The 9131-nt window shown below is 33.6% G+C and overlaps 3 protein-coding genes across 3 annotated transcripts in view; 2 read left to right on the forward strand and 1 right to left on the reverse strand.

Moving 5' to 3' along the window:
* LOC109858931 (protein inturned) overlaps positions 1–2777 on the forward strand; it is a 4781-nt gene extending 2004 nt beyond the window's left edge. Inside the window, exons 6-11 of the mRNA XM_020436656.1 lie at positions 43–132; positions 213–555; positions 1072–1415; positions 1568–1893; positions 1977–2143; positions 2288–2777. Coding sequence (XP_020292245.1) covers positions 43–132; positions 213–555; positions 1072–1415; positions 1568–1893; positions 1977–2143; positions 2288–2755 — 1738 coding nt within the window. The 3' untranslated portion in view covers positions 2756–2777. The remainder of the gene's footprint in view (positions 1–42; positions 133–212; positions 556–1071; positions 1416–1567; positions 1894–1976; positions 2144–2287) is intronic.
* Positions 2778–2885: 108 nt separating this feature from the next.
* LOC109858933 (F-box only protein 6-like) lies at positions 2886–4528 on the reverse strand. The gene is made up of 4 exons (XM_020436657.1): positions 4274–4528; positions 3583–4145; positions 3269–3445; positions 2886–3147 (listed from the first exon to the last, which is right to left on the reverse strand). Exons 1-4 carry the CDS (start codon positions 4293–4295, stop codon positions 2956–2958), a joined length of 954 nt encoding a protein of 317 aa, XP_020292246.1. The 5' UTR covers positions 4296–4528; the 3' UTR covers positions 2886–2955.
* Positions 4529–6773: 2245 nt separating this feature from the next.
* Positions 6774–9131, forward strand: part of LOC109858920 (protein SON) — a 7510-nt gene continuing 5152 nt past the window's right edge. The window contains exons 1-5 of the mRNA XM_020436636.1: positions 6774–7315; positions 7392–7745; positions 7911–8226; positions 8323–8562; positions 8653–8804. Of these exons, the coding sequence (XP_020292225.1) occupies positions 7000–7315; positions 7392–7745; positions 7911–8226; positions 8323–8562; positions 8653–8804 (1378 nt within the window). The 5' untranslated portion in view covers positions 6774–6999. The remainder of the gene's footprint in view (positions 7316–7391; positions 7746–7910; positions 8227–8322; positions 8563–8652; positions 8805–9131) is intronic.

Below are 9131 nucleotides of genomic sequence, written 5' to 3' on the forward strand. Positions count from 1 at the left end.
TTTTTAGTATAATTATATTTATATATATATAATTTTTTTTAGTACAACCGTTCGAACAGGTGAAGAAGAAGCTCATATCATATATACATTTCACGATGACGAATTGCTCTTAATAGCTTTACCTAACAAATGGTGAGGTTTATTTAAATTTAGAATACAGCACACTAAAAATAATAACAATTGTTCTAATTTTTTGTCAATTATTTTCTTAGCTGCAATTCTCAGGAAGCCGTCAAAATCACAGAAGATATTGTCAGGACATTGGAATTTATTTTTCAGTCGCTGACAAAATGTTTTACATCGGAGAATCGGATCTTCTTAGATCATTTTTTCACTTTAATTATGCACAGATTAATAAACGTCAAAGATTTCTGCAAAGATAATGATGATGCCAGGCAGAATCTCGTAAAACCGCAAAATGATATGGAAAATGTAGAAAATTATAAATTCAGAAGTGCTTTTTCAGTTGCAAATTTTATTCAGCTACCGAGAGACGCGCAAATTCAAATTGATGCCGCATTGAGCGAAATGGAAGCTATGGATTACAGAGATTGGGTATATCAATATAATCGTTAAATTGTTTTTAAAACTATTCAGAATATATTAGTTATTTTAATAGAATCGATTGCGCTCGTTTTTCGAACAACAAACAGAAGTATAAGGTCTGTCAATATCGAGCAGAAAGATCTCGTAGCAGTCGACTCTCAACAACATACTCATGAGTCGACTCACTTATAATCTTTTACTACGAACAACCTGGCGGTATATGTAAAATATATTTATATTGTATTTATTGAAATTAAATTCGCGTCGTATGGAATTCTATTACACTCCGCAATCACTTTCTACCAAGATGTAATTTTAGATTTTTCTTTATTTTATATATTGATGTCGTGAGAGACTGATGATGACTCGCGTGTAGTCCGAAACGTTTCCCAATTTTAATGTATAATTAATTTTGATTAAATATATTATCAATCTGTTTCTTACTCGATATTGACCTTACTTCTGTTTGTATGGTTATTTGATTAAACAAGTTATATATATTACAGACTTATGCATTTTTGATAGAATGAGGATCCTATGGATTGCCAGAGATTGTATACGATATTGGGAAGCTGTATCTATCACAAATGTTATCTTCTGGGATCTCATTTGCCGCACGACGATTTGATTGATGTACATTCATTTTTGAGACACAACGGTCTTCTAAATTTGGTAAATCAGGAGCAAGTAAAGTGTCTTGTTTTGTGGAAGCAGGTTTATCCTTCGTCGTGTAATCGTGGAAACAATGAAACTAGTAATAGTAATAATAGTCAATTATCAATACCCAACGGAAAATGGTTTTTACTAATTGTCGGATATGGACATGACTTATTGGCAGTTCTATTAGAAACTGGCGGATGTACCGCAACGTAGGTGTACAACTGTATTACATCAAATAATATTTCTTTACTTTAAAGTATCACTTTTTTTAAGTATTATTGTATTAAGTACTTTTAAAGTTTTATTATCTTAACATTCTAAATTGTTTGTTTTATTATTTTAATTTTTTTTTAAATTTTAGATATAATGACGCAATAGGTCCGGATATATTTTACGTGGAAGAAGCGCAAGAAACGCTGAAGCATATACAAAAAATAGGAGTCACAACTTTGGCCTCAAAGTGGATTTTGTCTAATATCAGACCGGAAGTAATATCGTATGAGGAACATACGACGACAAAGTCCTCGTCCAGTATAACAGAAAATTTATTTGGATTAATAAAATCGTCCGATTCGCCAGTTGTATCATCTAAGCAGAGTATTAATTCTAATGTGAATAAAAAACAAGAAGCGTCTTCTATTTTGAAAAAACGTAGTTCTGAAGAAAATCACATTATATCGGGTTCCGGTGAGTGACATATGACAGATTTGCGCTATGTAGAGGCGGTAAAATTAATTTTATAAAATTTTTTATAAAATCGATATTCTCAGTATATTCTCTACAAACGTCCGAAGATTCGCTAAGCCAAGGAACGGGCGGTGTGAGTGAAGTGAGCGACGAAGCAATGCCTATACTTGGAAGAAGAGCAACTAGAGATAAAGTCAGTTCAGCTTCAAGATATTCGGACGACAGTGATTCGGATATTGATGTGTACAAGGTAATTTTCTTTACATACTCTGCTAAAACCTCTTGTTAAAATAAAATAGCTTGTTATTATTAAACAAATGTCATGTATACAATAATTTGGACAAGTAAAAACAGTAACAAATTCCTAGGATATATATATTATATTCATTTACAGAATGACAGTCACGTACTCGCAACGGATATATCTAATATACGAGAGCGCTTGTTGAACCAAGCTGAATACTTGATAGCGAAGAAATTAACTGCGGGCAATAAAAATTACTTATATCACTATGTTCATCTGGACACGGTGGAGGGTATTCTACTGTCGTCGATACCTATTCAAAATACACCGAAGGATAACAAAATTCTTATGAATTTCAATAAATGTGTATATATTATCCACAGATTGTTACATAACACAATAAGATTTAAAAAGATGTTAAATCAAGACATAGACAAAACTATCAACAGAAGTTTAATCGCTGTTAAGGAGCATGGTGTATTGTTTGAATGGGAAAATACATCTTTCTGGGTAATTGGACGCCTCTATACGAATCCCCATCCCAAGGAATTATATGTGTGCCATCAAGACTCTGCGCCTCAAAATTTGATCGAAATAGCTTTTCAATTGCACTCGTAGTGTGTGCGCGCGTGTGTAACTTCTATATCACAATTTAATATAGTATATAATACACAATCTGGCAAATTTATTTAAAATAGATATATATTTCTATTTATTAACAATGTTAACAATATTTATGTTACTGACTTAATATAAATATAAGTATATAAATTTTAACACAAAATATATATATGTAATTTTAGTTATATTAAATAAACTTATTCATCTAGAAATTGTGTATCAAATTCATCATCAGAAATATGTTGAACGGCAGATGGAATGTTTACGTACACGCATGCTCCAGCCATTTTACTACCATAATGTCCCGCCCAAAATGATTTATCTTGCCCGCCATGTAAAAAGGAAATTTTTCTGAGGCCTTGTCCGTAATTTTCAAATACATGTGAAACCTAAATATATACAAAATAAAAAAAATAGAAAAACTTAAAGAGATCAGTATTTTTTATACACTGTATTCAAATATTTTTTAATTTTCTGTAACTTAAATTTTATTTTCAGAGAGATACTTACGTGTATCCATTTATTCTGTCTTTCTCCTTCTATACTATCGTGAAATACAAACTTATCTAACAATGCGCTATTGTCGTAATATACAAAATCATAATCATTGTTAGTTTCTTTCCATAACATAACTTCACATTCATATTGTGCAGGACAATCCCATCTGCAGCTATACCATTCGCTTACCTGTAATATATATCGTTATACAAAATATCACTATTATATATTTAATTATTTATATATATATATATATATTAATATATAAAATAATATATAAGTTTTATAAAGTTGTGTCTTACAATTAACAATATATTATAGATTACCATTATAGACGGCTGTATAACATCCAGAACGTAAGGATGAAATCCCTCGGCTACAAGATCTATAAGCTGCATTTTAAGACAGGATTGAAAAGATGTCACAAAGCAAACTTGTTTTCCTTCAAACACTGGTTCGGTCAATGGTAACTCCGGCACGCCAACAGGCGGTTCTTCAACATTCCAAGAATCTCCACCTTCCCTAACAATCCGCCAATATTTTTTCTTGTTCGCACCGGAATGATTCTTCACCAAGTTTTTCTCAAACGGTTTCTTCTTGCATATTAAATAAAACACTTCCCAAGGTATCTTCTTATATCGCGGAAACGACTTGCCCAATGTTAATTCTGCTTTTTTACGCCACACGTAACTCTGTATCAACATTTTCCAACGCTTGCACACCAATTGACAATTAAGCACGGTATTGAGATTGGCGTGACACAGAATCTCTGCCAATAATTCAGACGGTATGTATTTTTCGCAAATCACCAATCCGTTGTCACTGTTCTCGTCGAATATCACACGAGGAGCCGTGCCCATAATTGTATCGTGAAACTGTCCCATATTATCTGTCAAAACACATTACGATCTGTTAGAACTTACAAATGTTATCCTGATGTTGAAACGAAACGGTGAACTGATCAACAGAGCAAAATAGTGTGTGCTGATGTAACTACTATTTTGTTACAAAACGCACATTTCCTGCTGGTATGTAACATCGATCTGGACTCTAAAATTAATATAAACGACACACATTCACATATGTAATGTGAAATGTGTGCAAATCTGAACGAAATCAGAGTTTAGGGTTTAGGGTTTAAATTAGACTAGGGTTAGATGAAGGGATCGCGATTCTGTATCACGCAGCGTAGTGGAAATGACAAAAGTGCGAGCGAATTTACATCTACATCTATGATCTCACTGTGATATTATTGTCAACAACTGGTAAATTTGCTCACTTTTGGAAATTTTCACCACATTGCGTGATACAGAATACGATACCTAGGTTATTCAGCCGAACACGTTATTACGCGAGGTAAACGTTCAAAAAAAAAAACTCCTACCTTGGTTACCAAAATACTATATTTCACATCACGTGTGCTATTAGTTTTTTTAATTGCCAAGGTGGTAGTTTTTGGAACCTACTCGCGGTGTATTGTATCGCGGGTGTTGTTTATACGTATGTAACACACAGAAGAAAAAAAAACATCTGGCCGGCTGACACGCACTTGACATAATTCACAGTCTGTGTGTCATGTCAATGCGGTATATGCACAGAGATATATATGCAAGCACGTATATCACTACAAATAAGATATATAAATTCTTGATAATGTTTCTCAAAACGAGAGCCACGAACTTACATCACGTATTTATACACTTGGTAGTGTAGGTAGGTTATGGACTAAATAATAATAATCATGTGAATCACCAATATGAACAATTAGGGAGATGGTTTGGTTTGGTGCATATGTGGCTCAAAGGACCGACTCAAGATAGTCCATACGCCATTCTAAGCTTGAATAGTGATTTTCTTGGTATGTTCACCGTAAACGGTTGAATGGTTGATTTCTCCAACTGGAGTAACAAAGTACCCNCTAAGTTTAGGAAAGCGGGTAGTATTAGACAGAAGTACGTACTTACTTGTAATAAGTGCGTGTAAAAGCAGTAAGAAAGGAAAATACTTGCAAAAGCGCAACTAAAAGGCTGTGAAGGACGGGATGCAGGAAGCACGATGTGTCGCATGCGCAGTCTCAGAGTCGAATCTCCAATTAGGGAGATTCCTAAAGTAACAAGGTCTTTGGAATAAAGAGATTGCCTGGTAACCAATGACAACCGAAGCGTCGGAGTGGTGACGGCCATATTGCTAGATCACTAAAGGTACCTTTTCACATACAACAGCACGCTGCGGCCAGTGTTGTCGCAAAGTCGGGTTTTCACGCACGCGCACTGCACCGCCAATCAGTTTCTTCTAAGAGCCGTGTTTTTACGCATGCGCTCTTAAATAGTAGTCTCACTGCCGTATTACTTTCGACATTATTAAGGTTCTGTTGGGACCGAAATAATTTTTCATAATTAACGTGTTTTCTAATGATATTTATTTTGTTTTTTTTTAATAACATTTAAATAAAACAATATTTAGAAAATAAGATTTAAAAAAAAGATAGAAATATGAATTCTGGCTTCTTAGAATTCAATTCTGACATCGGAAATACTGACTTCTTCAGTAGCACACTGCGCTACTGACTGTTATATATTATTATATTACTTAATTTTGTTAAAATAAAAGAATGTATGTTTGTTTTTTTTTGAATACTGATAAGGTTTTTGGCAGTTTTCCTTACCCCCGCAACAAATGTTGGCATTTGTGGGATTTCTGCCACATAAAATATTACATTAAATGTTATTTCTATGTTTATTTATTTCTATCTTTTTTTTAAATCTTATTTTCTTAACCCTTTTAGTGCCGGGCGAAAAAAAAGGTGCTTATGCGAAGATAACCGGCCGAATTTTACGATTTTACTAGGATTTGGAAAAAGGCTCATAAAAACCAAACAAAAAGCAATATAAATAATTCAAAAAGCAGTGTATTAAGGACAAAATAGAGAATAAAACAATGACGCTAATTTTTCTATATTCATTGAAAATTACATAAATAACAAAGGTATAAGGTGAGGGCCGATATATCGGCTCTGGCACTTTTCGCCAGTGCAGCGAGGGCCGATATATCGGCCTCCGGCACTAAAAAGGTTAATATTGTTTTATTTAAATGTTATTAAAAAACAAAATAAATATCATTAGAAAACACGTTAATTATGAAAAATTATTTCGGTCCCAACAGAACCTTGAATGATGTCGAAAGTAGATACGGCAGTGATACTACTATTTAAGAGCGCATGCGTAAAAACACGGATCTTAGAAGAAACTGATTGGCGGTGCAGTGCGCATACGCGAAAACGCGACTTTGCGACAACACTGATTGGTTACGTTCCAAAATCCTACCTTGGTTACTAAAATGCTATATTTTATGTCACGTGTACTATAGTTTTTGGTTATCAAGGTAGGATTTTGAAACGTAACCTTGCTACACTGAAGTTAGTTTGTACGGCGCTCGTTGACGCCACGAGCAACCCTTGCTTTTGCCTTCCGACATCCCCGTGCTTGCTTCCGCGAATTTTTAATGCCGCCGTACATGTATATATATATATGTATTTGTATGCGATGGTATGTACTAATATACACAGTAGGATAGGTTAAGATCGATTTCGAGTTGTAATTATTTATTATATATGTAACCGCGGCCTATGAGTATGATGAACTTGTGTACATGTGTGAAGTATAATCTTGAGCTACCAATTGCGGGACTTTATATTCTTTATATCTGTATAAAATAAATAATATGTACGAACTCGCGACTTCGTGATGGCAGATTTGTTTGATATCGCAAACTTAATCACAACCGTCGGCGTCGATGGTGTTAAAGTCAAATCGGAGCCCGGATTGCCCGAGAAGTCGTCCAATGAAATTTTGACGGAACTCTTCAGCACGTTTAACGCGGTTGATGACGATGTAGGATCGTCGGACAGTAGAGATCAGCAAGTTCCAAACGGCAATGCCGAAAACGTCAAGTCGAAGATGCAAAAGAAGAAAAAGAAAAAAAAACACAAACACAAAGAGAAGAAAAGCAAAAAGAAAAAGTCAAGGAATAATTCCTCAGATAGTAACAGCGACACCGAGGGTTGGTGTTGTGTATTTAGCTTTATGTTGCTAAACATAATAAAATGTTTTTTATGTTTTTTGTATCTATCTTCCAGGTGTTAGAAAGAAGAAGAAGAAAGAACACAAGAAGAAGTCCAAACGTAGGCACGGATCTGTTTCGAGCAGATCGTCTGAATCGGAGCCTAAAGCCAAAGCGACAAAACTGGAGAATGATGACCTAGAGATTGCAAAACATAATAATGCGGAAATATTTGATATTGCAGAAAAGACAAGTATAGATGACATACTGACCGGAGACAATATATCAAAACTGAATGATCAGCAACACATAAAAACAGAACCAGATGTAACAAAAGAGACTGCTGATGGTTCCGACAGTCCTTGTTTACCGCCAATGTTAAAGAAAACAGATGAGGAAGTTGACGAGCCAATAATATCCAGACCAATTGGTTGGTATGCTAATATGTTAATAATTTATACCACTAGTAATAATTTGTAAATTGTTCCTGAAAATGATATAAGTGTGACAGATCTAAGAATTTGTTGTTACAATTATAAAAAGAAGAACAAATATTTACATATCTTTAACACATGCATAATTTTTTTATAAATAGAAAAGGCAAAGCAATCTGCTCAAGGAAAAATATTGATAAAAGATCTCAAAAACAGTGTCGTTTATAGTGAAACGGTTAAAGCAATTGAAGACAAACAAAAGGCAAAAGCTGAAGGAGTGGAAGAAGGTGAAATATCTGATAGCAGCAGCGAGGATAACGGAGAACATAATTTGAATCTTACTCCATTTCGAAATAGATCACTGTCGTTTAGTCCAAGTAGAGACAGAACAAAAAGCATAGGATCCGCGGAAGATCAATTGAGAGAATTAAAAACAGATCTCCGATTGGTTTTGAGAGAAAAAGATAAAAAAAGAAGGTTAGTATTTATTGAAAATAAAGATAAAAATAATGAGATTTGTACAAGTGATAATTAGAGGATTGATAATTAGAAATGATTTTTCAAATATTATAGATCTACAAAAGATAAAGATGGTAAAAGAAGTACGAGTTATCATTCACAAGACAGAAGAAGATCAAGATCAAAAACACGACATAGTTTGCATCGCAGCAGAAGTAATGGAAGAGAAAGACAAGATGGCAGAAGCAGAGAAAGACGTGACAGGGACAGAAGTAATGAAAGACGCAGACACAGAAGTCACAGTAGGAGCAGAACCAAGTATACAGAAGGTCGAAGCAGGAGTAGAGAAAGAAAGTTAGTTAGCAATATCATTTGAGACTTTATTTCCACATTTAATCATTTTTTTTATATTTTTCTATAATTTGTTTAATATTTTTATTACAGAGAACGAATTGAAATTGATAAGAAAAAGTTACTGGAAATTGCAAGAAAAAACGCCATAAATATGATAAAGCAAGGAACTCTACCACTAGCTCAGAAAGATAAAGCTATTGCTGCCATACAGTCTGGTGGAAAGACGGTAGACGAGCTTACAGGTAAGCTTTTCTCATTCTATTTTATTATACTTATTTACTTGTTTTTTTAGTTTAACTGTCTTATACGCTTGTAATATTGTACTTATATACTTGTAATATTATTGTTGTACTTATATACTTGTAATATTGTACTTATATACTTGTAATATTATTGTTGTACTTGTATACTTGTAATATTGTACTTATATACTTGTAATATTATTGTTGTACTTATATACTTGTAATATTGTATTTATATACTTGTAATATTGTACTTATATACTTGTAATATTGTACTTATATACTTGTAATATTATTGTTGTACTTATATACTTGTAATATTGTACT

The sequence above is a fragment of the Pseudomyrmex gracilis genome, unplaced genomic scaffold (genome assembly GCF_002006095.1).
Source record: "Pseudomyrmex gracilis isolate BER0280 unplaced genomic scaffold, ASM200609v1 scaffold_230, whole genome shotgun sequence".
In the NCBI taxonomy this organism is placed as follows: Eukaryota; Metazoa; Arthropoda; class Insecta; order Hymenoptera; family Formicidae; genus Pseudomyrmex; species Pseudomyrmex gracilis.

Coding starts and splice junctions, on each gene's coding strand:
- LOC109858933 (XM_020436657.1), bottom strand. CDS start 4,295: ATGTTACATACCAGCAGGAAAT. Junction 4,146..4,273: donor GTTACATACCAGCAGGAAAT/GTGCGTTTTGTA, acceptor GTGTTTTGACAG/ATAATATGGGACAGTTTCAC. Junction 3,148..3,268: donor GACAGAATAAATGGATACAC/GTAAGTATCTCT, acceptor GTATATATTTAG/GTTTCACATGTATTTGAAAA.